Source organism: Leuciscus leuciscus, assembly GCF_965113295.1.
Source record: "Leuciscus leuciscus genome assembly, chromosome: 3".
Classification (NCBI taxonomy): domain Eukaryota; kingdom Metazoa; phylum Chordata; class Actinopteri; order Cypriniformes; family Leuciscidae; genus Leuciscus; species Leuciscus leuciscus.
This window is the reverse complement of record NC_138727.1, coordinates 65,697,330-65,725,101: the sequence shown is the minus strand read 5'-3', so window position 1 is coordinate 65,725,101 and position 27,772 is coordinate 65,697,330. Positions and strand designations below refer to the sequence as shown.

Genomic DNA, 27,772 nt, shown 5'->3' with positions numbered 1-27,772 from the left:
TCTCCTTTATAAATGTTTTACAAGGTATAACTAGTCCTCACTACTACTAAATGCTTTATAACTACCTGAATTAACCCTGCATTACAATAGAAATACATGTTAATAAAGCATTTATTAACACACAAAGTAACTATTACTATATGTCTGATTAATAATATGTATATAAACAGTTTATTAATCATTTACTTACACTTTCTAAGTGATCTTATGAACACTGGCAACTCCTAAATAACCAGTTTGTAAATAATGCCATATTCATTTAGAAATGATAAATTGATCATTAATAAAGTATGAAAATAAAAAATGCTTATAAATCAAGAACAAAGCATTTATAACTGTATTTATAAACTGCTTATTAATGTATATTAATACTTTATAAATGATGAATTAATTGTTTACTAATGCTTAACTAATGATTAATAGCATGCAGTTATTATAAAGTGTTACCGATAAGGCTAATACTCACAATAAAAATAATAAAGTAATATAGATCATAACACAGTCTCAGAGGTATGAAGTGGATTATCCTTCACCTGAAATGTTTGTCTTTTCATCCTGAAATTCGAGGCAAATGTTGGATCACAATAATTAGGAACCACAGTTTCCACAAACCCCTTCACTCGATTGGGATGTTCTCTTGTATTCTGGACGGCGAGGGCAGTGACTGTAACATCGAGCATATTTTGCACGTATTTATACCGATTTCATCACGCTCCGAAAATTCTTCAAAACGAACACAAAGAATGTCCTTCTCAGCTTCCGTAGTTGCAACTCTTACGTCATCAGAACAGGGTGTTCAACGCACCAACATTTCTGTTTAAAAAAACGTTTTGCTACTTTTTGTCGGGGCTGAACGCAGTCCTGGTAATAAAGATGCTGTTCACACATTTGACCACTATAGCAGGGTGTGTGTCAAGATGTGCATTGAGCAGCGAGACTGATCATGAAAACAATAACCTGCCATGAAATTAAGTAATAACTCTACAATAATGTGTCAAATAGAGGCATCTTTTAATTTTATGGTTATGACACAATTCTCGGCAGCGTTCAACACAGCATTTGTCTCACCAGTTACAGTGAAAATAGTGTGTGCTTATTTTGATAATTACGGTAATCTGAAGACAGAGCAAAAAGACAGGCTTTCTGAATTGTTTTTCAATGAGTTGGTGAGTGTCTTCAGCAAGACCCCAGATTGCTCAAACAGTAAATAAGCTCACTAAAATGCACATCATTAGTTGTCACTGTAGCAACATGCGGTTTAATGACTCTTATTTTTCCAGATTTAACCGACTATCAACTAGCATCATCCTTTACTCCACCGTATTCAGAGTGTCTCTGGTTCTGTCTGTCTATATTTATCTGTATGTCTCGTTGATGCCTGTCTCATTTTACCTGTAATTTCCAATACACTGAATTGTACTTCAGATAAGGTGTTTTTGGCTGTTTTTAAGACTGACTGATTCTACACATTCCACATACTTTCACTCTCGCTGTCTCTGGGGGAAAACATTCATTTTCATTAGTTTTCTTTTTCTAAAATGTTTCTGCTATAACTAAATGTTCTGCTTATTTTGGACAAAACACTCCCATTGTATAAAAAATGCAGAAGTGGGACGACTTTCAGAGCTTCTGCTATAAGAGACGACCGTTTAAAGGAGGAACAAGAAACATCTACATCCCCATTATTCATGGTAAGTTAATAAATACTACTTCATGAAATATATACCTGTGTATATTCAAAAGTTGAATCTAGACCTTAAGTATCAGACAATATTGAGACTTTAATCTAAATGTTGTGGTTGAAATTTAAAACTATTTAATCACAGCTTAATTTCATAATTCAGATAACATTTGAGGACCTAAATCCAAATGTTAAGAGTGATCTTTTTCTCGTCCTGTAACAGTGATTCGGTGAATGAATATGGCGTCTGTTAAGGAGCAGCTCGTGAACTCACTGAAGGAACTAGTAAAAGATGATCTGAAGCAGTTTCAGTGGCACTTGAAGAATCATGAGTGTGTTTCAACTTCTGAGATGGAGAACGCGGATATCTTAGACACAGTGGATAAAATGGTGGCACGTTTTGGACCAACAGAAGCTGTGAAGATCACAGTGAACATCCTGAGGAAGATGAACCAGAACCGTCTGGCTGAACAGTTAGAGAATGAACATAAAAAAGGTAACATTAAAATTACATTAATACAATAGAAATAGTATTGTTTTATTTAATAGAGTGACTTTTTATAAGTGTGATGGTTTTTAATTTGAACAGTAATGTAATTGTTGGCTTTCCTCTCTGCTGCTGTTTGTGTGATTTATGTCAAATTATTTTCATTTTGTTTCATCTCTCTTTCTACAGTTCAGGCTGAGGGAAATGTGGAGGCTTCTGTCACAGCTGGAGCTGCTTCACTACAGATCTGTGGTAAATAAGGGTCACTGTCTGTACAGGGGAATACATATTGGCACTTTAATGGGGTTCTTTCATACGTATTTACGTACATACTTCTTATGTAGGTACAAGAGAACATATAACTACAAGCAGAAATTACATGACGTAAATGGGATCAATTGTATGATGCTTTAAAGGCCATATTTAAAACGGCTTGTACTATAAACCATAAATCCTTTTGTCTTATTTTGGGTCACAGGGATGCTGAAACTGATTCAGCATCTGAGGCTATAGGCAGGGAAGCATCAGTCAGATGACCAATCCATCACAGTTATTCTGTTATAGAGTTGCTTATAATTGTGACCAGTAGTTGGGACAGTCACCAAATTTGTGTTGTCAGGACATGATTACAATGACACATGCAAAATTTGGTGAATGCACAGGATGGAATTAGGAAGTAGTTTTTTCAACAAAAAACAAAAACAAAAAAACAACAACACTGTTGCCAGTAATTTACTATTAGCTGGTTCAAATCATACCTATCTGACCGCTACCATTTTGTCTATTTAAATGGAGAAAAATCGATCATAACTCCAGTAAACTATGGAGTGCCGCAGGGATCTGTGTTAGGCCCTCTGTTATTTTCAATATATATGATGCCACTTGGAAATATTATAAGGAAACATGGAATTAGTTTCCATTGTTATGCTGATGACACTCAAATATATATTTCATCAAGGCCGGATGAAAACGCTAAAATTTCCAAATTGACAGAGTGTGTTAAAGATATAAAAGATTGGATGATGCGTAATTTTCTTTTATTAAATCCAGACAAGACAGAGGTAATACTTATCGGTTCAAAAAACCGCCCACAAAACCTCGCACAATACAACTTTAACATCATAGGATGTCCTGTTACTTTATCCGCTACAGTAAAAGACCTGGGTGTTATACTCGATTGCAACCTGTCTTTTGAAAATCATATTTCATATGTTACAAAAACAGCCTTTTTCCACCTTAGAAACATTGCTAAGCTACGTAATATTCTATCAGTTTCTGATGCAGAAAAGTTAGTTCATGCATTCATGACCTCGAGACTGGATTACTGTAATGCTTTATTAGCTGGTTGTCCTGCATCCTCAATAAACAAGCTACAGTTAGTCCAAAATGCCGCCGCTAGAGTTCTTACGAGATCAAGAAAATATGATCATATAACACCGATTTTATCATCACTGCATTGGTTACCTATAAAGTTCCGTATTAATTACAAGGTATTGCTACTGACTTATAAAGCCCTAAACGGCTTAGCTCCAGTCTATTTAACGGATCTTCTATCGCCCTATAATCCATCGCGCTCTTTAAGATCACTAAATTCAAGGCTTTTGGTCATACCTAGGATATTCAGAACCACCAAAGGAGGGAGAGCATTTTCACATTTGGCTCCAAAACTCTGGAATAGTCTTCCTGATACTGTTCGTTGCTCAGACTCGCTCTCCCAGTTTAAAACTAGATTAAAGTCGCATCTCTTCTGCCAGGCATTCATATAATCCCACAGTTCAAACTACAATCCGGCCTCTAGCTCATAAATGCCAGAGGAGAACTGGCCCCCGACTGAGCCTGGGTTCTCCCAAGGTTTTTTTTTCTCCATTAGGTCACCTGATGGAGTTTTAGGACACCATTAGGTCACTTGATGGAGTTTTTCGGTTCCTTGCCACTGTTGCCTTTGGCTTGCTCAGTTGGGGATATTTTGGGGATATTTAATTTAATTTTATCAATCAATAAATTCCTCTTGAAATAAACTTTGTTGTATTATTTAAATTTAATACTGTGAAGCTGCTTTGATACAATCTGTATTGTGAAAAGCGCTATACAAATAAACTTGACTTGACTTGACTTGACTATTAATTGTAAAGTTCTTTACTGTAATCTGCAAAAGTACCATGCACTAAATTAAAACTCGAGCTAACTCATTTCATTTGCAGAAATCGACTGCCTTAAATTGACCAACAGCCGTTTCATTTTATTAACTAATATTTATAATGTGCTAATAATGTGAGCTTATTATTACTGTGAACGTATTAGGGGCCAAGCACCGAAGGTGCATAGGCACATTTTGTATCTGTTTTCGTTCTTATTATTCTTCCGTTTCTTCTTCTTCTTCCGCTCTAGAAGTCTATGGCAACCCATAGAACCGCTGGCGGGAAAGTTATGAAATTTGGCATACAGATAGAGGACAGTCTGAACTGTCGTCATAGCAAATTTGGAGTCTCTACCTCAATCCCTTGTAAGCCTGTTAATCCGATAGGACGGGTGAAGGTCTCGGCACGTTACTGTCTTTCCTTTTACGCAACACAACACGATTAAATAAAATACATTTTCTCATATGTATTACCTCATTATTTTATCTGACTCCGTAAATGAAAAAAGGTTTTTAATGATATCCGAGTATCATGAAATGTGAGTGAACGTTTGATTATTCTATTTAACTCTTTACATTATATTTTACTCACTCATTAGGAAGCTATGTCGCTCAGAGAGTCTTGCGCCGGCCGTTTAAGCAGATCTCACGGTCACAAACTCGCCAGTCTGATAGATAACCAGAGGTTATGGCTAAAGCAATTCAACAATGCTGCATACACGCTTGCTATTGCTAAAAAGTACCCATGTAACTCCCTACAGTCGCCCATATTACAACTTAGTTAAAGCCCAAACAATAACCAGAGGTTATGACTAGTACATTAAGATAACGCTGCTTTAACGCTTGCTATTACCTTAATAGTATTTTTATCTAATCCCCTTTTTTCGACTGCATAACAACTTAAAATCAAGCAGTTACTCAGGAATCTAGAATCAGATGTGCCTCACGTTCCATCTAAACTGGGATCTAGTATGTACTTAACCCTGGACGCAGATTTGCGGAAACATAAGACTTCACTTATTCGATACTTGAGAAAATAAATTCAGAGTAATTCAGAATGAATTCAAACATAATATTGACCAGGTAATAAAACAATAATTCAAAATCAAATTCATAGAATAAAATCATCAGTTAATCATACACAATAACAACAATTCAGAAATCGAGGAACTGTAGAGATATTTACCTGGCAATGAAAACTACACACAGCGATCGTGTGGGAAGTCTACCTACAGACTCCCTGAATGGGTTCTTGATACCTGTAGAAGAGAATACTTACTTACATACAGGAGGTAGTTTGAATGGAGGAACTGGGGGAGGGCACACCTTTAACCCTCTGAGGTCTGAGCTGTTTTCTGGCCCTGGAGGTGTTCTGACATGCTCTGACATTTGTGTTTTTTTCTGCTACTAGTGACATTTTCATGGCTAAAGTCTAATTACACTGTATTCAGCACAAACTCTGCTACAATAATATATCAGCAGCATGTATGTAAAAGTTTGTAGTTTTGAGATAATGACATTTATGCGTGGTTTGTGAAAATACAAAAAAAAATTCTCACTGAAATAAGGCCATGAAACCCATACTGATTATTTCTTCACAAGACTTTTGAAAATTGTATGACATAGCCTAGAATATTTGCTCCAAAACTATGTGAAAATCACCCTGACTGCTCATTCAGATAAGACAATATATTGATTTAAAATTTCTAAGACGTGTTTTGTGTGACAAAGCCATATGCGAAGAGGCGTGATCATCTCATGAATATGTAAGCCTTTAACACCTGAGAAAGACAAAGACACTCCCCTAACTGCCCTATTAGGAGCGATCAGGCCCTGTCATTCAGAGCAACCTTGCACAAAGAATGAGGAGATTTAAAAAAGAATGGCTTTTAGATTGTTTGGATTTATTTACAACACAACACAATCCAAAAATACAAATGACAAAAGAGCACATTAAAAACAATGATCCAAAGACAGAGACCTTTGTGCCATTCCTAAAAACATTGTACATACCTTTCATTTCCAAGGTGTTTGATTTTCACTTTACCATGTTCATGTACAGAGACTCATGTGAATGTTGAAGTCAGCAGGACTCAGTTGCATCTGGTCCCTGAAAGAAAAAAAAAAAGAAAAAACTGTGAACATACTGATATCAAGAGAAACTATAGGGCTGCACGATTTTGGGAATAGATTTTAGATTTTTCTGCTTAAAATTTCTTTTTAAAATTCACAGAATACACACACACACACACACACACACACACACACACACACACACACACACACACACACACACACACACACACACACACACACACACACACACACACACACACACACACACACAAGTTTCCAACAATATATAATGAACACCAGGTTTGTTGTGCCTTGTAGGCATAGGCTACGCAGTGCTGCATAAAATAATAATAACAATAAATTAAATCTTCCAAAAGATTTCAAGAACAACTACGCTAGAGAAAAATATATTGATTATCATATGTTACTTCAAATGTTTCCATTCGTTATGATGATATGAAATGAGATAATAGTAAAAACATAAAGCCTAATGTTTGGTGCATTTTTCCTTTCAAACGCAATCGCGCTCCAAAATATGATACATTAACCCCCTGAGGTCTACGGTATCGCCGGCGATACCAGCTCGCTTTTTTTTTATCAATGTAAAAGAAACTCATAAATACTCTGTTGACTTTGATTTTCCATAGGAGTTTCATACATCAATCGATTCTGTTAAATGTGTATTATTTTTGTGTATACTCACAATAAAAATAAAGTGTTGTGCTTTTTGCCAAATAAAGAAAAATAAACACGAAGCGAGTTCTGCCTTCTCTCTGCCAGTGAAGTCCATTCTGAAACGCGTCCGAAAATGAACAATAACTGAGCGAATACTCAGTCAAACAGGCATACAAAGACACAGGCATGAAGCTTGAATTCTCGTCTTTTAAATGAAGTAATTTATATAAAAAACAAATATCCTCATCTTGTGAAATCTGTATTAAAAGAGAGCGATTCCAGTCGAGCTCATCTCATCTCATTACGTTATAATCGGCCCCGCCCACGGAGAGCGCGCGCTATTCAAACGCAAATGACTGAGACGATCTCATACAAACTGTGAACGCCCCCATATCAGCTCGAGAAAACACATCAAGTTTATTCAGATAAGTGTAGTTGTCTACACTGTCTCGCAGCGCTGTGAGGAATAATAATAATGGAAAACTTACCTCAGAAGTGCTGGTATTTCGAGGAGCAACGGATGGAATAATGTAGTACGTTTTTTTTTTCATTCTCAAGTAAATCTCGTTTCTGTGTGAATGAATGAACGCAGAGATGCGCTGTTTACCACAACTCGCAAAAAGACGGTTTACATTTGAATTGCGTTTCTGTGTGTGAATAAATGATCTGCTTTTAGCAAACTATTTTGCTATACTGAGTAAAATCGATTGAAATATGTTGAAATAAAATGTATTTGTATAAGCAACGTATTAAACTGCAAATTAACATTTATATTCCTTATAATAAAAACGAAAGACCTATGTTACAGACATATGAAAGACAACATTTCGTTGATTAGTTTTGGATAGATTACACATTTTTACTGTAAAATATCTGCCACCTCAAATAAGCTTTTGTTTGCCAATTTTTGCTAATATGTTAAATATAGTATGTTTTGTCAATGTAGGCTATATTCGAAGTTTGAAATATGTATGATAAAATGTATACTTTAGTTTTTACAAAGAAAGATTACACTTCAATTGTTGTTGTAATTGTAACCTTTTTAATAAAAAAATATATATTTACAAGGTAGATGTAAACAAATTTTAAAAGGTAAATATAAGCATTTTCTTTAAATAATTTTTATTGTGTTTTATTATTGACAAATTTGGGGAGAGGATACATATTCCAAAACTGAAAATACAGTATGAGAATTAACTGCACAATTAATAGACATGTTTTCCTTGGATATTATACAATTTGCAAGCAAAATTTATGAAAAAAAATAAATAATTGACATGCTTCCAACTGTGAACCAATTTGGTAGAATATATATATATATATATATATATATATACTGTATATATATTGCTCTTGCATTCTTTCTTGTGGCTATAGGTGACACACCTGAATGAATGGCTCATTAAGTATGCGGGCCCCATTGTCTCCTGAGGTGTGAACCACTACATATGCATGATGCTGTTGAATGGTTGACGCCCCTTGCGCATATTGCCTTTACAAACAAAAAGTGTTTTACAAGATTTAAATCAATGTATTGTGTTATGTGAATGATAAGGGCAGGATGATTTTCACATCATTTTGAAGAAAAAACTCTAGGCAAAGACATCAATTAGTCAAAAGTCTTATTGACACGTATTTAGTATGTGTTTTGTGGCCTTATTTCAGAAACTTTAGTTTTTAGTTTTTTCAATAACCATGCATAAACATTATTCTCTCAAAAATACAAACATGTACATGCATGTTGCTCACATATTATGGTAGCCCTGTTTGTGCTAAATAGAGTGTAATTATACCTTTGCCATTAATATGTTTATAAGCAACTGAAAAAAGCACAAATGTCAGGGCATGTCAGAACATCTCAAGGACCCCAAAAACCCCTCAGACCCCAGAGGGTTAAAACCCACAGCGCGCTCCAAAATATGATACATTCAAACGCCATCGCGCTCCAAAATATGATACACTCAAACGCACAGCGCGCTCCAAAATATGATACATTCAAACCCACAGCGCGCTCCAAAATATGATATATTCAAACGCCATCGCGCTCCAAAATATTAAACATTATGGTTATACATATCTATGTTTGAGCAGATATCCACAAACAGTATTTAACAGTAAACACGGGTCTAAATAGTATAATATTCACCATATATCTAGCAACAGTTCAACTGCAATGTGAAGTTTATGCAACAATACCATAAACTAATAAGTAAGAATTTCTTACCTTACATCTTTCTTGTCTTCAAATCACGTTCTTCTTCTTCTGAGTTAAATCCAATGTAAGCTCAGACGTGTCTTCCAAACTCGACGAAAAGCAGAGACTTGTGAAGTGTTTTGGTGTTTTGTGTTTGAGGTAACGAGGGCGTTCGCGTTCCATGTGGAGATTTGCATGTGAATCTCTTTTGCGCGAGTGGGCGTGTCGAATTAAAAAGTAATTAGCAAGCGTTTGAGATACTGGACATCCTGTTGGTTTTATACAAATTACTTAAACAGAGAATATTTGTTTTCAGTTTGAATCCGATCATTTAAAAGTACACACTTAAATGTGTATAAAGGTGTATGGCTCATAAATGTGTGAGAAGTATTCGCTGAGTTTTGTTTCAGTTTATAGATGTGCTCAAGAAAAAAAGTTCACCGCGACGGAGAGGCAGAACGCACACCCTGTTTATTTTCTTTATTTTACAAAAGCACAATGTTTTGATTTGATTGTAAGTGGACACATACAAAAGTAGAAATATCACAGATTATTTTTTTATATTTCTTTTTTCTGTATAACCATAAATGATGGAGTAATTTAAGTTTATGTTGCTGCTATGTGAAAAAAATCCAGCAAAACGCGTCGGCGCGTTTCTCGACCTCAGAGGGTTAAGGGGCACACCACATTTCTCATATTTTATAACTTTTTTTTTAGCTTTTCATTATGGCTGGGAGAATTTTACCTGGGGCAATGAGACACTTTAAATGATACCAAACATGTATAGTTACTTTTTGTACACACTTAACATTGCATAGGTTTTCAGTGAGTTTTAGGTGAGGTGGAGAAGGGGGGAGCGGGGGGAGATGATGAGACTGTAAAAGTGAGGTGTGAGCTGCACTCTGTGGTGCGTCTTGGATGTTGCTGTTGCATGTGCAAGAGAGAGTTAAAATGTGAATTTTTCTTACTGGCACCCGCCTTACAGTTTCTAGCACCACCAGCTCTCCATATTTGCACTCATGTTTATGCTAATAACTTTTAAACCGTAAGGGCTAGAAACCACTTGATTCCTTGGCCCAAGCCGATTCGGCTCATATGATGTAATTTTCCATCAGGAAAATTTTTCCACCATTTTGAATTTTCAAACTCCTCCTAGACGGTTTGTCTCATTTTCGAATCCCATCTTCTTCAGACAATGCTGGCAAAAAAAATTATTAAAAGCTTTTTAATAAAGCCAACTGTTATTGCATAACACATAAATTAAATTGATGCAGAGAACCCCAAATTGGACACAAGACTATATCTCCGCAACGCTTTATCGTATTCAGACCAAAGTTGGTACATATCACCACAAGCATAACCTGAGACTACATGCTGCGTTTCAGCACAGCACCACCTACTGGTCCGGAGATTCAAAAATGGCTTTTTTCGCTTATAACTTCTGTATTGATTGTCCAACAATCATAAAAGGTCTTGTTAGATTCGGGGCATCATGTCGAGTCAAATGATATCCAATTTTGTCCATATCGGCCATTTTGATCGTCTGCCATTTTTAATTTTGTAGTAAAATACTGTATTTTATGAACGCATTAGTATACTGTTATGAAATTCGGCTGACTCAACATCACTTTTTCTCCAACAATTAATGTTGTATTTTTTTTAAATGTCATCAATGTTACAATGTGATGTTGGTTCGGCATCATGTTTCCACTCTCAGAAAATAAAACACAACAACTATAACAGCCTGAAATCAACTGGAAATAAAAGAAGACAATACATCTCTCATGATCTCAGCAGAAGTTATTCTTGAGAATTAACAGATGTTTAGATGTCGATGTTTTTATTGCAAAATATCTGGTCACCATTATGATGATCTGTGTTTGCTTTAGTTGAGCAGTTTGACTCTTGGCTTTTAGGTGAGTTTGTGGTCTTTGTAACAGTGTTCACTAAAACACAATTTTGTTGCAAAGACAGCCAGAAACAAAGATAATCAGGTGAACTAACTTTCAGCACCGTATTTCCCTAATTGTACCACTGATCAAAAGTGGCAATTTGTTATTAATATCAAGATTCAGCATATGAATCTCAACAATGGTGACATGCATCATGCTGCAATGTATATATTGGGAGCCACCATAGTATAAAACCAGATTGCATTGCGGCATGAAGCATGTCACCATTGTTGAGATTCGTATGCTGATTCTTGATGTCTGTGTCTAAAAAATTTTTTTTTTTAAATCCTGCTGTATATATAAAAATCAACATTCAGAACATCTTATCTGTTGCAAGAAAGTTTGCAACAGATAAGCCTGAACTGTCGGGTCTGCCCTGGCTCCCTGAACTGTCAGGTTCATATGTAACATCTTATCTTGTCTTGATTTGGTTATGTTTCATTTTCCTGTTACAAATCTGTCATGTCTTTTTTTGGTTTTGTTTCATGTCAGTCATGTTTCATCGCCTTGTCATGTGATTCCCTGTTAGTCATGTGATCCTGCCATGTGTTTCCTTGTCTGATGTGTCATGTTGTCATTACTTCATTATTTCATTGTTCACAGGTGTCTCTTGTCTTGTCATGTGTCTTTGTCTTGTATTTTGTTTGTGTAACCGCTGTCGGTGAGTCTTAAGTTTCATGTTTTGCCAAGCCATGCCAAGTCTTTGTTTTATATTTTGTTTTATGTTTTGGATCTTTTGAATAAACTGCATTTGGGTTCTACAAGCTTGCCTCCAGTGGATCCGTACGTTACACTTGGTTTCTGGCTTTCTTTGCAATAAATGATACATGTTGGTAAACAATGTTACAAAGACCAAAAACTCACATAAAAGCTAAGAGTCAAACTGTCCAGCTAAAATAAACACTGATCACCATAATGGTAACCAAACTTTTTCAATAAAACATCAACTACCAACCCTCTGTTAATTGAATATATATATATATAAACTTCTGCTGAGATCTTGAACGATTTATTGTCTTCTTTTATTTGCAGTTGATTTCAGGCTGTGTGGCTTTAAGTCGGTTGTAATTGTTGTGTTTCATTTTCTGAGAGTGCAAGCATGATGTTGAACCAACATCACATTGTGCCATTGATTTATGGATGAAAAATAAATAAAAAATTCAACATTAATTGCGGGAGCAAACATGTGTTGATTAAATGCAGTTAACATTGACACATTAACATTGTTTTAATGGTTTCTTGCTATCTGGGAACCCAATCAAACACACCTGAACCAGCTCATCTTCAGGATTACTAGAAAGCTACAGACAGGAGAGTTTATCAGGGTTAGAGCTAAACTCTGCCATAATATGGCCATAATATGGCATATAAATAAGTACCATAATATGGTACTTATTTATATACCATAATAAATAAGTATAAAATTAATTAAACACACATATAATCATTGATTAGACACAAGGGGCCCTATCTTGCACCCAGCGCAATTGACTTTGTACACCGACGCATGTATCATTCCTATTTTGCACCCGACGCACAGCAGACTTTTCCCTCCACAGACACCTTTGGTAAATTAGGGAATGAACTTGCGCTCCCGGGGGCGGTTCAGCGAAAAGAGGAGGCGTGTTCCGGCGCAAACGTTCCCTGGTATTATTTTGCAGTTCCAGAAAAAATTCTGCCACAGCCCAGGAAAAACCTAGTCTAAAGTCAGTGGCGCGTTATTCAGATGCTATTTTAAGGGCACATACACAATTTCTCTGATCTACGCAGCAGTTGCCATTTTTGCAAACCATACATAATTACAAGGACAAATATTTCTACACGAGGGAAATCATTGTGGTGTCCATGAAGATGTGAAAAAATAGGCATAAATCTAGCTTACACATTTATCCAAATTATTATACGCCTGTTTAACCTAACGGTACTGATCCACTTGTCCATGCAACACTTCTGTTGCGTCGCACTCCACTTTATTCCTATGGGTGACGTCAAGCGACTTTGCCCGCAAAGCATTCCGGGAAGGCGGCGCTTCATTTGGAAAAATGTTGCACGTCAAAAAGCTGGCCGATGCCCATCTTTATGCAAATTAATTCCGTTGAACGCGACGCGACTATCCAATAGAAGTAGAGCATATGGAGACGGGGGGAAGTCTCTCGCATGTTTTAAATACGCAACATTTCCCGCTCGGTCATAACCACGCCCATAGCGGTAAACTAGAACACCCATCAACGTACAAATGTGGGGAGGCGTCGCGACACCACGCGTCAGTCGTGTCGCAAAAGTGGATCTGAACCGTAAGCTTATTTGGGTGTTTTTCTCCCATCCCCATACAATGTCACTTTTCTGCTCCTGGCGAACCGCTCCTGGCGTGCGCCTGGCAAATCCGCCGTTATAATAGCAATCCGCAATAGAACAAGCATGCAAGGGTGTGTTACTGTGTCAGAATTTGGGAATTTTTTTACAGCAAGGTTTTACACTGCAGCACTATTCATGGCTATTCATTGTTTTACATGTAAACTTTAAGACAAAAAGATAATGGATACTCATTGCCATCTTTTCCTCTTTCTTTAAAGGCTCAATTGCAGAGGACAATGTAGCTGATCTTAATCTTTATAGAAAGATCAGCCTCAGGCTGAAGAACAAATTGCAAGAGGTCTACAAGCGGATATTGGTTGGTAATTCGCAGACAGGCCATCGGCAGTACCTGAATGATATATACACTGATCTATATGTGGTGGAGAATGAAACTGGAGGAATAGTGAATGAACATGAGGTGAGACAGATTGAACAAAATATCAGCCGATTTACTGCGAAGGACTCAGCGATCCAGTGCAATGACATATTCAAAGTTCATATGGGTCGACAAAACAGAAAAGTGTTGACGATGGGAATCGCAGGGGTGGGGAAGACAGTCTCTGTCAATAAATACATTCTTGACTGGGCTGAAGGAAACGAAAATCAGGATATACTCTTTATATTCCCACTCCCATTCCGCAGACTAAATATGATTAAAAAACAGCACAGTCTCATGGGACTGCTAAACAAATGCTTCTTTAACGATCCTGAAGAACTGCCCTCTCTTCCTCAAGGTGATGGTAAGGTCATGTTCATCTTTGATGGGTTGGATGAATGTCGTTTTCCTTTGAGATTTAAAGAGTGTGATGGATTTACAGATGTGCATGAAAAAACAACAGTGAGTAAAATAGTTTCAAACTTGATCAAGACACACCTGGTTTCTTCTGCTCTCATCTGGATCACATCCAGACCAGCAGCAGCCGGTCTGATCCCCCGAGACTACATTGATCAGGTGACAGAGGTGCGAGGATTCAACGACGAGCAAAAGGAGCAATACTTCAACAAAAACAGTCCCGGGGTTGCTGGAAACATCATCGGTCACATCAGGAAATCCAGGAGCCTGTACATCATGTGCCACATCCCTGTCTTCTGCTGGATCTCTCTCACTGTTCTTCAGCCTCTTCTGGCTCAAGAGAGCAATGACAAAAAACCAACAACTCTCACAGGGATGTACACAAACTTCTTACTTTCACAGATGCAACAGATGAAAACAAAATACTGTGCTGATCCTGTATGTAACTCCCAAGCCAAGTCTTTTGATCAGATTCTTCTGAAGCTTGGGAAACTGGCCTTTAAACAGCTGGAAAAGGGTAATCTGATTTTCTACAAAGAAGATCTTGAGGAGTGTGGACTGGATATCAGTGAAGGTTCAGTGTACTCTGGGTTATGCACTCAGATCTTTCAGATGGAAAAAGCTGTGTCGGAGAGAAAGGTTTACAGCTTCATTCATCTCAGTGTCCAGGAGTTCCTCGCTGCCCTCTATGTGCTTTTCAAACACAAATGTTCTGGAAGAAACCCATTTCTTCAATCATGGTCTAAAAATCTGAAGTGGAGTATCTCCAAAAAGTCATTATTTGACTTTCATAAGGCTGCGATCAATAAGGCTTTACAAAGCAAGAATGGTCACCTGGACCTTTTCCTCCGGTTTCTCTTGGGTCTCTCGCTGGAGTCCAATCAGAGTGACTTGAAGGAACTGCTGCCCAGACTGAAACTGAAAATAGAGAATGTCAAAGACACTATTGAATATATAAAAAAGACAGTAGAAAATGAGAAATCAGTAGAGAGGACCATTAACCTCTTCCACTGTCTGAATGAACTGAAAGATGACTTTTCGGAGGACATTCAGAAGAATCTGAGCTCAGGAAATCTTTCAGCACAGAATCTCTCCTCTGCTCAATGGTCGGCTCTGGTGTTCGTGCTGCTGATGTCAGAAGCGACTCAAGAGAAGTTTGAACTGCATTATTTCTGCAGTTCAAACTTCTCCTGAGTATCTTTTGACATCAGCAGCAATTCTGATGAAGCTCTGATGAGACTGCTGCCAGTGATCAAAAACACTAGACGAGCACTGTAAGAGTTGTCTTTACTTTAATTTATTTGCATGCTTTGTAAGTTTAATTGGTCCATAATTGTAGAAGTTTGAGTTTGGGCCAAACTTGACAGCAGGATTGCCCAATCCTCTTCCTGGAGGTCTACCTTTGTGGATAGTTCCAACCCTGCTCTAAAACACCTGTCTAGTATTATCGAATGTTCTTGATGATCTTAGTTAGCTGGTTCAGGGGTGTTTGTTTAGGGTTGAACCTAAACTTTGCAGGGGCCATATTCACAAACTTGCCTAATTAGGAGAAACTAATACTAAGATAATGGGCTTGTCAATACAAATTTTACTCTAATACTAAATGTTTGCTCTAAGAGTATTTCACAAAGCAGTTTAGCGCTAAAACCATCTCCTAAATCTGTGAAAGTTTAGGGGTAGTCAAGAGGACTCTTAAGTCACTAAGACTAAATCACAAACAGTCCACCTCAACAATCCACCCAAAGACATTGTACAGCATTGAGTTAATAGGCGATAGAGCCTTGGGTGCTGAGCCTTTTCTTCATTAATGCAATAAATATTTTGATTTATAGATTTCAATCTGCGATGAAGTAACACAAAGGTTAATTTATGTACAGGCAAAAAACATTGAATGATGGAGAATAAAACATTGCGGTCAAGTTGAAAAAGAATGTCCTATTATCGGCGCTGATAGCCTTTTGGGCAGCTTGGGTGACCCAAGTTCGAGTTCCGGCTCATAGACCTTTCCTGATCCCATCCCCTTTCTCTCTTCCACTTTGCTTCCTGTCTAATCACTGTCCTATCATAATAAAAAGGCAAAAACGGCAAAAAAACTAATCTTTGAAAAAAAAAGAAGAACAAAATGTCTTCTCTGTGGCAGTTGTTTTCTGAGGGTTTTCGAGGACTCCGAGTTTGGAATTTGGCCCAAACCCAAAGTACTCCTCTGTATCCCAGGCTTGGAATAGGAACCAGTCGAGTCGGGTAGAGGAGGGATGGAAAAAACCGTTGTGGTATATATATATATATATATATATATATATATATATATATATATACACTCACCTAAAGGATTATTAGGAACACCTGTTCAATTTCTCATGAATGCAATTATCTAATCAACCAATCACATGGCAGTTGCTTCAATGCATTTAGGGGTGTGCTCCTGGTCAAGACAATCTCCTGAACTCCAAACTGAATGTCAGAATGGGAAAGAAAGGTGATTTAAGCAATTTTGAGCGTGGCATGGTTGTTGGTGCCAGAGAGGCCGTTCTGGGTATTTCACAATCTGCTCAGTTACTGGGATTTTCACGCACAACCATTTCTAGGGTTTACAAAGAATGGTGTGAAAAAGGAAAAACATCCAGTATGCGGCAGTCCTGTGGGCGAAAATGCCTTGTTGATGCTAGAGGTCAGAGGAGAATGGGCAGACTGATTCAAGCTGATAGAAGAGCAACTTTGACTGAAATAACCACTCGTTACAACCGAGGTATGCAGCAAAGCATTTGTGAAGCCACAACACGCACAACCTTGAGGCGGATGGGCTACAACAGCAGAAGACCCCACCGGGTACCACTCCTCTCCACTACAAATAGGAAAAAGAGGCTACAATTTGCACGAGCTCACCAAAATTGGACAGTTGAAGACTGGAAAAATGTTGCCTGGTCTGATGAGTCTCGATTTCTTTTGAGTCAGAATTTGGCGTAAACAGAATGAGAACATGGATCCATCATGCCTTGTTACCACTGTGCAGGCTGGTGGTGGTGGTGTAATGGTGTGGGGGATGTTTTCTTGGCACACTTTAGGCCCCTTAGTGCCAATTGGGCATCGTTTAAATGCCACGGCCTACCTGAGCATTGTTTCTGACCATGTCCATCCCTTTATGACCACCATGTACCCATCCTCTGATGGCTACTTCCAGCAGGATAATGCACCATGTCACAAAGCTTGAATCATTTCAAATTGGTTTCTTGAACATGACAATGAGTTCACTGTACTAAAATGGCCCCCATAGTCACCAGATCTCAACCCAATAGAGCATCTTTGGGATGTGGTGGAACGGGAGCTTCGTGCCCTGGATGTGCATCCCACAAATCTCCATCAACTGCAAGATGCTATCCTATCAATATGGGCCAACATTTCTAAAGAATGCTTTCAGCACCTTGTTGAATCAATGCCACGTAGAATTAAGGCAGTTCTGAAGGCGAAAGGGGGTCAAACACAGTATTAGTATGGTGTTCCTAATAATCCTTTAGGTGAGTGTGTATGTATATATATATATATATATATATATATATATATATATATATATATATATATATATATATATATATATATATTAGGGGTGTGACGAGACACTTAGCTCACCAGACGAGACAAGAAATTATATTGGGTTCATGTGAACGAGACAGGATTTTCATTTACAATAATGTTCACTTAAATCAATGCTAAAATTCAGCATTAGTACCTTTTCGCATCATCAGTCATTGGCTCTCTGAATCAGAGTTTCTGACTAGAGAATAATAATAATAATAATAATAATAATAATAATATTTGATTATTTGATTATTATTATTATTATTATTCTCTAGTCAACAACTCAGATTCAGAGAGCTGATAAAGGTTTTTGTTTTCCACAGACTACAGTCCTGTAATCTCACCGGTCAGTCCTGTGAAATTATGGCATCAGCTCTAAAATCCTCAAACTGTGTCAAAGAGCTAGACCTGAGTAACAATGACCTGCAGGATTCAGGAGTGAAGCTGCTCTCTGATGGACTGAAGAACTCTCAGCTGGAGATACTGAGGTTTGACTTTAACACTGATTCATTCAGTTTGTCGAGGCACATCATACGTTATGTATAAGATAATGTACAGTCATATGATTATTTGCAAACTAAATCCTGACAGGATGATCAGGATCCGGATGTGAAGTGTAGTGGGTAAAATAATGTATTTTGCTGCAATGATGTGCTAAGCTATGGAATGCCAAAGCTGATATAATAATAAATAAATTCACAAATATACGAAGAAATGTAAAAAATAATTAAAATAAATAAATAATACAAAAAATATATTTTTTCCACGTTTATTTATTTATGCATTAATTTCCAAATGTATTTGTGCATATGTTTTTATGTCTACATTTATTTATTTCCACATTTATTTACTAAGCATACATCATCCTGCTTATTATATGAGTAATAAAAAAAATACATGGAAATGAAATGGACATTTGAGTGTAAATGATTTTATTATGTGAGCAGAGACAGTGTGGAGTGATACAAGAGACTTGAAACTAGCACAGCTACTGTATAAAGCAAATCACTAAAAAATGTATGTGATCATTGACTCAGTGAATTTACAACCATATTTTGTCACACCATTTACAAATTGCAATCAAAAAATTTTTTTTTCTGTTTGCATTCATATTGTGTATATCAGTAGTCATACAAATTTAGATAGGAAATTGGAAAGTGAAATTCAAAGAATGAGGAGATTGTTGAAATATGAGACATTAGCGTGTGTTTTCAAAGCACTTTCCATTTGTAATGATTACTTCAGTATCATGTTTCTTTTCTTTTTTGTATTAGATTACCATGTTGTAATCTCACTGCTCAGTGCTGTGAGAGTTTGTCATCAGCTCTACAATCTTCAAACTGTGTCCTGAGAGAGCTGGACCTGAGTAACAATGAGCTGCAGGATTCAGGAGTGAAGTTGCTCTCTGATGGACTGAAGACTCCAAACTGTCAACTGGAGATAATGAGGTAGTTATGGGGATATTTAACTGGTCTGTGTGTTTTGAAAAAAGTACAACTACACTCCCTTGTTAAAAAATGCAGTGAAATACAATAAAATAGATAATCAAGTTCTTTAGGATTATTAGAAAGTCACAGGCAGATCGTGGTTGAAGCTAAACTCTGTAGACGGTGAACTTCAAGGGCCATATTTGAGAAACCCTGGTGTAGATGGTGTGTGGTTAACTCTCTACTGCCCCAAGTGTTTTAGAAAATGTCTCTGTCCATTTGCAGTATAACAGTAACCCAAATAGTGTTTTTCTTCAAAGAAATAGCAACCCATTTTTGTATTTAGTTGCAATGTAATACAATATTTAATAATACATACAGAATGCTTTAAATGTTTAAGACATGTTTTTTCACTTCCCATATACAACAGAAAATGGAATTCAGAATAACTTATTATGGCTATATCTGCGTTTTATGTGAGATTTTTAAATATCTTGACCCTATACCAACAGTATTTTTTAAAAGAGAATTTGCACTGTTTGATATACTACGTCCTTGATATAGTTAATTGTTCCCTGGAAATAGGCATCTTTCTTAATGCTTTCAAATATGAAGCCACTACTAAAGATAAGAAACCTAGATTGTTTTCTCCTTAATAACTACAGACTAATTTCTAACATTTTATTTTTAATGAAGATTTTAGAAAAAGTTGTACTGCAACAGCTGAATCAATTTTTAGATGAATATAATATTCGGAAGAAATAACAGTCAGGTTTCAGACAAGGTCATAATACTGAAACAGCATTATTAAAGGAAGCTCTCCAACAGAGCTACATTCGACCATCAACATCCCCTGCTGCATCCAGATTTTTCTTTGTGGCAAAGAAGGAAGGAGGCTTTCAGCCTTCTATTGATTATCGTTCCCTTAACAAGATCACCATACAACTCATATATCCACTTCCTCTCATCCCGGCAGCACTAGAACAACTCTGCGGCGCCACTATCTTTACAAAGCTGGACTACCGTAGCGCATATCTAATCAGGATTTGCGATGGAGATGAGTGAAAAATAGCTTTTGTGACACCTATAGGCCACTTTCAGTACTATGTTAGGCCGTATGGCCTGGTCGACGCTCCTTCAGTCTTCCAAGATTTCATGCACGAAGTACTCCAAGAGTTTCTTCACAAGTTTGTATTGGTCTAAATTGACGACATCCTCATGTGCTCTCGAAATCTAGTTGAACACCGCTACCAAGTTACGGAGATTGTCTGGTCTCATATAGGACTCACCCAACATTGGATGATAATCTTACCTGAGATACCTACCTACGTGTTGTTCTCCCTTAGAATCCTACCTGTTCTCCTCGTCTCCACTCCAGCCTGTCTCCTCCTCATGTCCCCAGTTCTACGAGTGTGCTCTCCGATTCCCTGTAAGAAGAAACATCCTTAATTCAAGTTACTCAACAAATCATTTATGTGAAAGTCATGGTTGTTGTCTACCTGCAATATACTTAATTGACCATTTACCTGTTTGAATAAGTATTTGTTATTGTTTCTCACTGCTCACTACAAGTCTGTGTTTCCTGACACAACCTTTGTGAACCTTTCATTGTTTTCAAATAGTTTTACATTAATATTGTATTAAATTGTATTCCTATTATTTGTTTTTATGCTTGTGAAGCACTTTGAGTTGCATTCCATGTATGAAAAGTGCTATACAAATAAATGTTTATTATTGTTATTGTTATTATTATTATTATTATTGATTTATTGGCAACTTTTTCTGATTAAAACAAAACATGGCAGAAAGGGAAAGTGTCTTATGCTGATGGTTTTACACTAGCGTGAATGAGTGTGGTACCACAACCTTAATAAAAATAAAAAAAAATTAAAAATATATATTTTTTATTCTTTTCTTTTTCTTTTTTTTTTTGACCAAAAAAAACTAACAAAATGCCAATCACTCACAACTGCAGCTGAATAGAGTAAAACTAAGAACACGCATGTCATTCTCAACACATCTGCTATGGGTTACTTCACCAGACTGGATGCTTTTATGGGTCTCCTTATGGAACTTGAGAGGGATTTGTGAATATCTGATTATAAACATCTGCAATTACTCTCTTCTTATCCATGTTTGATGTTTAATATACACAAGGAGTGCTACCTCGGTCCAAGGAGGTTTCAGTGTGTACGGGGCTCCTTAGTGTGACATCACTGACATATACATGATGTATGCAGCTGGTTGGGACAATCTGACACTGTGTGTTTGTCTGTAGGTTGTCTGGCTGTATGGTGACAGACGAAGGCTATGGTTATGTGTCTTCAGCTCTGAGTTCAAACCCCTCACATCTGAGAGAGCTGGATCTGAGCTACAATCACCCAGGAGATTCAGTCAAGCTACTCAATGACAAACTGAAGGATCCAAACTGTTCACTGCAGATACTCAAGTATGACACACACTAATACTGAAATACTAAACGTGTGTTCATGATAGATATCTACATTAATGTGTGTTTGTGTGTTTATAGTGTGAATCATGCAGGAGAGGTCATGATGAAAGCAGGACTACGGAAGTGTACGTCTACACACACACACACACACACACACACACACACACACACACACACACACACACACACACACACACACACACACACACACACACACACACACACACGTCTACACTGTAAAATCCAATAGTTGTTCTAACACTTTTTACTTAACTTTACTTAATGTCTTAACTGTAAAAATATAGTAATCTGTACTATTCACATACTATGCATTGGTTACTCAGAAAACCCAAGTCAATTAATTGATTGGTTTGAGTGCCATTTTGTCAAGAAGAAAAAAAAGTTTTGGAGACAGGGCAATTCTTAAGACTCTTCACTCATGTCCTCCACTTCTACAGTTATCTTTCTCTAGTTGCATTCACTCATTACACAAAGTCATCTTGAATGTTAAATTGTCAATTCAACTGAAACATTTATGTGAACATCACGTAATCTGACTTCATAAATTAATACTGATTTTCCTAAAATGTTTTTGTTTTAAATCCCCATTATGGTAATTATTGTTCCATTTGGTTGGGCACTTCAAACATAATTTATATTATTGAAATTCTCTTCCTATTGATGCAGAATTGCAACAAGAAATCACAGTTATTTGGTTTCAATGAAAGGGAAGTATTAAATAGGCTGCTTTTAAAAGGTGACCTAACTTCTGACCAAATCAGTCGGAAGTTAGGTCACCTTTTAAGAGCAACATATTTATTACTTTCCTTCATGTCGAATAATGATCTTTTAAAATGTTATTGCTTAGACTTATGTCATAAACACCCTTTGAAACTTTTAATTGTGTTGATATAATCTCTATATTTATACCTCTATATTTATGACAATATCTTGCAATTGACCATGCTTGAGCCACAAACAGACTTCAACATTCAGTGTGCAAAACACAAAAACTTTAGCTATACTAAATCAAGTTTGAACTTGGAGGAGGAGTCAAGTACATCCATGTCCATCTCCTCTGGAAACGTCGGCAAAAAGAAAAGATGCCAACGGCTAAATAAGGACAGGAAGAGGGAGAGGTCTAGTCAGCTGCCCTTTAAACCATCGACATCGACTATGAAACCCCAACATGGAAGAACAACAAACATACACCTGGGTTGAAGTCCCAGCTATATCGACTCAACAAGCAGACGATCCTCTTAACGAGAGCCAAGAAGCGACTCCTTTAAACCCTCTTGGGATAGATTACATGCTAAAGAGTCAATCATTCTAACAACAAAGTCGATCCTGACGATAGGATGTTGGAATGTAAGAACATTGCACACAACAGGTGCAACAGCACTACTAATGCATGAACTGAAGAAATTCAGATGGGACATCATTGGAATATCTGAAACTCACTGGATCTGAGCGGATGACAAACGTTATGAAGATCATCGGATCCTATCCAGCGGCAGAGAAGACCTTCATAGATCTGGAGTAGCTCTGGTGTTCACTGGCAGAGAAAGCCTTATTGGGGTACAACCCAGTAAGCGACAGGATTATCACAGCAAGATTCAGAACCATGATCGGATGTATGACGGTATGCCAGGTCTACGCTCCAACAATGAAGGCAAGCGATAACGATATGGATGATTTTTACTCCAGACTACAAGAAGTAATCAGTAATGTGCCAAAAAAAGTTCTCATAATCCTGATGGGACACTTTTATGCCAAAGTAGGATGTCAGTATCAGGACTCAAATGGAGTAGTAGGTTTAGATATGGACAACGGAATGATAGGGGCGACAGGCTAATAGACTTTTGCGGATTAAACGATATTATCATCACAAACACCCAATTCAAACAGTCCAAGGAAAATAGATGCTGGACATGGATATCACCAAACGGTGTCGACCGCAATCAGAATACATAATGATCAGCAGGAAAGGGAGAGGCAGCGTGAGGAACAGCAGGGCTTTCCCCAGTACAGATGCTGGATCAGACCACCAACTGGTGATGGCCAACATAAAATTAAAACTCAAGAGAAACTACAAGGGGAAGAGAAAGAAAAGAGCAGACACAAGAAAATTAAAGGATGAAGACATAAAGGAGAAATACCAAGAAGAGGTTGAGAGAAGATGGAACGACCTGCTTGACACCAGAGGAATAGAAGAAAATCCATCAGCTGACATCGACAAATAATGGAAACAAATCAGAATGAGAACCGACAAGATCATAGGGAGGTTATCAGGTGGTAAAATACCTGATTGGATTTCTTCGCAAACACTGAAACTCTCTGATGAAAGGAGGGAGTGTAAAGCGAGAAGAAGAGAAAGCAAAGAAACGGTAAAACATTACAACTACCTATGCCGACAAGTAAAAAAAAAAGTGCAAAAACAGACAAAGAACGATATATAAATGACACATGCAAAGCAATAGAAGAAAGCAGAAAACAAAACAAGAGCCGAGAAGTATATGAAAGTATCAGAAACCTAAGCGGGAAGAGTACCATCAAAATTAGTATAATAAAGGATAAAGATGGGACTATGATAACTGATGCAGAAAAGGTAAAGACACGTTGGAAGCAGAACTTCGAAGATCTGTATAACGATCCAAATCCAGTGGAATTCTGACCAACGAGAGAACTCTGGCCAACTTGAACTACAACGGAGACGAAGAACCAACACCGTGCATCATGATGGAAGAAGTTGTCCGAGCAATAGACCGCCTAAAACAAGGAAAGCCTCAGGCATCGATAATATTACAGCAGAGTAAATAAAAGCAGCTACAGATGGAACAGGATTACAAATTATTTTCCAGCTCTGTAAACGAATTTGGGACGAGGAGGTGTTCCCAACAGAGTGGAAAAAAGCTGTCATCGTTCCCATATACAAAAAGAAAGATAAACTGGATTGCAATAACTACAGAGGCATCAGCCTGTTATGCCACAGTGGCAAGATCATCACAACAATAATTATGGAAAGAATAAAGAAGAAAACGGAAGAAATACTCTCCGAAGAACAGGTGGGCTTCAGAACATCACAGAGCACAATAGACCAAATATTCATGCTCTGACAATTTGCTGAGAAGTATACTGACTTCAGCAAGGACTTATTTGTATGCTATTTACACTATAAAAAGGCATTCGATAGCGTGTGGAGAGCTGGATTGTGGAATGTGATGAGGAGATTAGGATACCCAGAAAAAGTTGTCAGAATATTAGAGAGCCTATATAAAAGTACATTCAGCGCCGTAAGAATAGGTGCTGATGTGACTGAATGGTTCGAAACAATAGTAGGAGTACTACAGGGCTGCATGGTGTCTCCACTTCTCTTTAATATCTTTTTTAGAGGTGATCATGGCAAGTGCACTGGAAGAGGCGAAGGAAGGAGCAGTCATGAATGGACGAATCATCAACAACCTCAGATTCGCGGACGACATCGCAGCTTTGGCAGAAAACCAGGAAGACCTACAAATAGTGATCAACAGAATCATAGAGGAGAGTACAAGGATGGGCATGAAGGTCAACACAGGAAAGACAGAAGTACAACATATTGGATGGGAAAAGACCAAAGTATTCATCCAAATAGAAAACCAGGAACTTAAGCAGGTAGACGAATTTGTGTACTTGGGAGGAAATATTAGTGAGGACGCCTCTAAAGAACAGGACCACAGAAGAAGAATTGGACTAGCGTGTGGTGCAATGCAAAACTTGAACTCCATATGGAAATCTAAAGACATTTCCAGATTTACAAAAATAAGAGTTTATGAAGCCTTGGTACTCAACATACTTTTGTAAAATTAAGAAAAATGGACACTAAGAGAAGCAGACAAGAATAAACTGAGAGTGTTTGAAATGAATTGCTTATGGAAAATCCAAGGGATGACAAGAAGAAACCGAATAAGAATCGTCGACATAAGAAGAGAATTGGGGATGGAAATCGATGTGGTGCAACAAATTCAGAAAAAGAGGCTTGGATACTTTGGACACGTGGTCTGAATGAAAACAGAACGACTTCCAAATGTCGCTCTATTCGGTCACGTCCACGGGACAAAGAGGAGAGGGCGACCAAAGAAAAGATGGTTCAACAAGTTGGAAGAGGATCTGGAAAAAATGAGGCTGAACATCTTCGAGGCTTGCAGACTTGCAGCCTCTGACCGAAATGGATGGAGGGACTCCGTGTTGGAGCTGTCGGAGTGTGGTCTACCATCGCCATGTCACACACACATACTAAGTCAAGAGTAAATCTAACGTAAATTATCAAGTACTCTCTACAGTTATTTTTTAATTACTAGAACTCTTGTGTAAGTGAACTATACTAACTAAGCATTTGTCAGTACAAAATACAGTACATGTACTATTTCACTTTACTTCGTTTTTTTAAGGTAATCGGTTGCATGCTTTTTAAAAGTAAAAGTAAGTAATGATTGTTGTGTTGTTATTCTGGATCTTTTTCTCTTCTTGTGTTCAGATGCCTTTGATCTCACACTGGATCCAAACACAGCATACACTCAACTCATTCTGTCTGATGAGAACAGGAAGGTGACACATGTATTAGAGGATCAGCTGTACCCTGATCATCCAGAGAGATTTAAGAACTGCGACCAGGTTCTGTGTCGAGAGAGTCTGACTGGACGCTGTTACTGGGAGGCTGAATGGAGCGGATATAATGCTGGAATGTCATTGATGTATAAAGGAATCAACAGGAAAGGAAGGCATGACAGTGAGTTTGGATACAATGACAAATCCTGGAGTCTGATCTGCTCTGATTATAGATTCACTGTCCGTCACAATAAAAAGCAAACGGTCATACGTGTCCCTTTACCCATGTCTACTAGAGTAGGAGTGTATGTGGACGTGTCAGCCGGCACTCTGTCCTTCTACAGCGTCTCTGACACACACACACTCACACACTTACACACATTCAACACCACATTCAAGGAACCCCTCTTTGCTGGATTTAGGGTTTATGGGAACTCTTCAGTGTCTCTGTGTCAGATTAAAACTTAAAGTTGCACACTCAAGATAAAATAAGTACATTCATTTCTCACATACATATGTGCATGGCCTTGTGTTTTATCTGCGGGCGGGGGTTAAAACACCCCAATATTAAACAGCTGAAGCAATGCTAAACTTAGAGATGAACATGAATGAATGACAGTTAAATGAGAACAGCATCACAAAAACGTTCATCTTACCATATGATACTCCAATGAGGTTGTGCGATCAGAAGTAATGCAGATAAAGATTTTAATCATGTCATCTATATTCAGCTTTTCTCAACAAATGTCTCCATATACAAGTGTCAGATGACTCGCATCAGCTTTGATGAATCTTTCTCAGCTTTGCGAAACTGCTTGTGCTCAGTCAGGTCACTTGGAGATTGAACTTATTTATTAATTTACATTAGGGGTGGTTTACACTGTTTTACAAACTGGATAAAATGTTTGAGTTTAGTTCAGTCTGACTCGAGGTGCTTTGTGTAATTGTCACTGCTGCACTGCAATAAACTTAATCATTTTCACTTATGAGATTAACTTCTGTCCTGTGTTTTTCTGACACTGGGTGAGCGACACACTGAGGGATTCCTGAAGTGGGGAAAAAAAAATGGTAAACATATTTTTCTTAATATTTAAATGAGGGAACCTCATTTATATTAATCTAGAAAAAAAGCACATGGATAATTTCAGTTTCATGTTATGAATTACAAAGTTAAAGCTTAATGAGTTACAGTTCTGTAAAGATTAAAAATTATATATTTTTTTTATATTGGTTTAACCCCAAAGTACTGGGACTAGGTAGACTTGCGAGTTTGACCAAAAACATGTACTGTAAGTTAGTACTTGAACTTACGTTGCTAAACTCTCATCTGCAGCATGACTGTGTTTTTGAGAATCTGCTGAGCGGAATAGATTTTTTTGAAGGTAC

At 37.5% G+C, this 27,772-nt stretch overlaps 1 protein-coding gene across 1 annotated transcript; it reads left to right on the top strand.

The window, feature by feature from the left end:
* The first annotated feature begins 409 nt into the window (after positions 1-409).
* LOC309495376 (NACHT, LRR and PYD domains-containing protein 3-like) lies at positions 410-27,381 on the top strand. The gene is made up of 10 exons (XM_082165076.1): positions 410-1,691; positions 1,905-2,177; positions 2,358-2,420; positions 13,776-15,528; positions 15,565-15,624; positions 18,247-18,411; positions 19,198-19,371; positions 21,629-21,799; positions 21,881-21,927; positions 26,316-27,381. Exons 2-10 carry the CDS (start codon positions 1,916-1,918, stop codon positions 26,852-26,854), a joined length of 3,234 nt encoding a protein of 1,077 aa, XP_082021202.1. The 5' UTR covers positions 410-1,691; positions 1,905-1,915; the 3' UTR covers positions 26,855-27,381.
* Positions 27,382-27,772: the final 391 nt, after the last annotated feature.

Bases quoted from the DNA above. Each gene is read 5' to 3' on its own strand.
- LOC309495376 (XM_082165076.1), top strand. From the start codon at position 1,916: ATGAATATGGCGTCTGTTAAGGAGCAGCTCGTGAACTCACTGAAGGAA. The intron at 2,421-13,775 runs GTAAATAAGGGT...CTTTCTTTAAAG, and splicing joins TGCTTCACTACAGATCTGTG to GCTCAATTGCAGAGGACAAT. The intron at 21,800-21,880 runs GTATGACACACA...GTGTGTTTATAG, and splicing joins TGTTCACTGCAGATACTCAA to TGTGAATCATGCAGGAGAGG.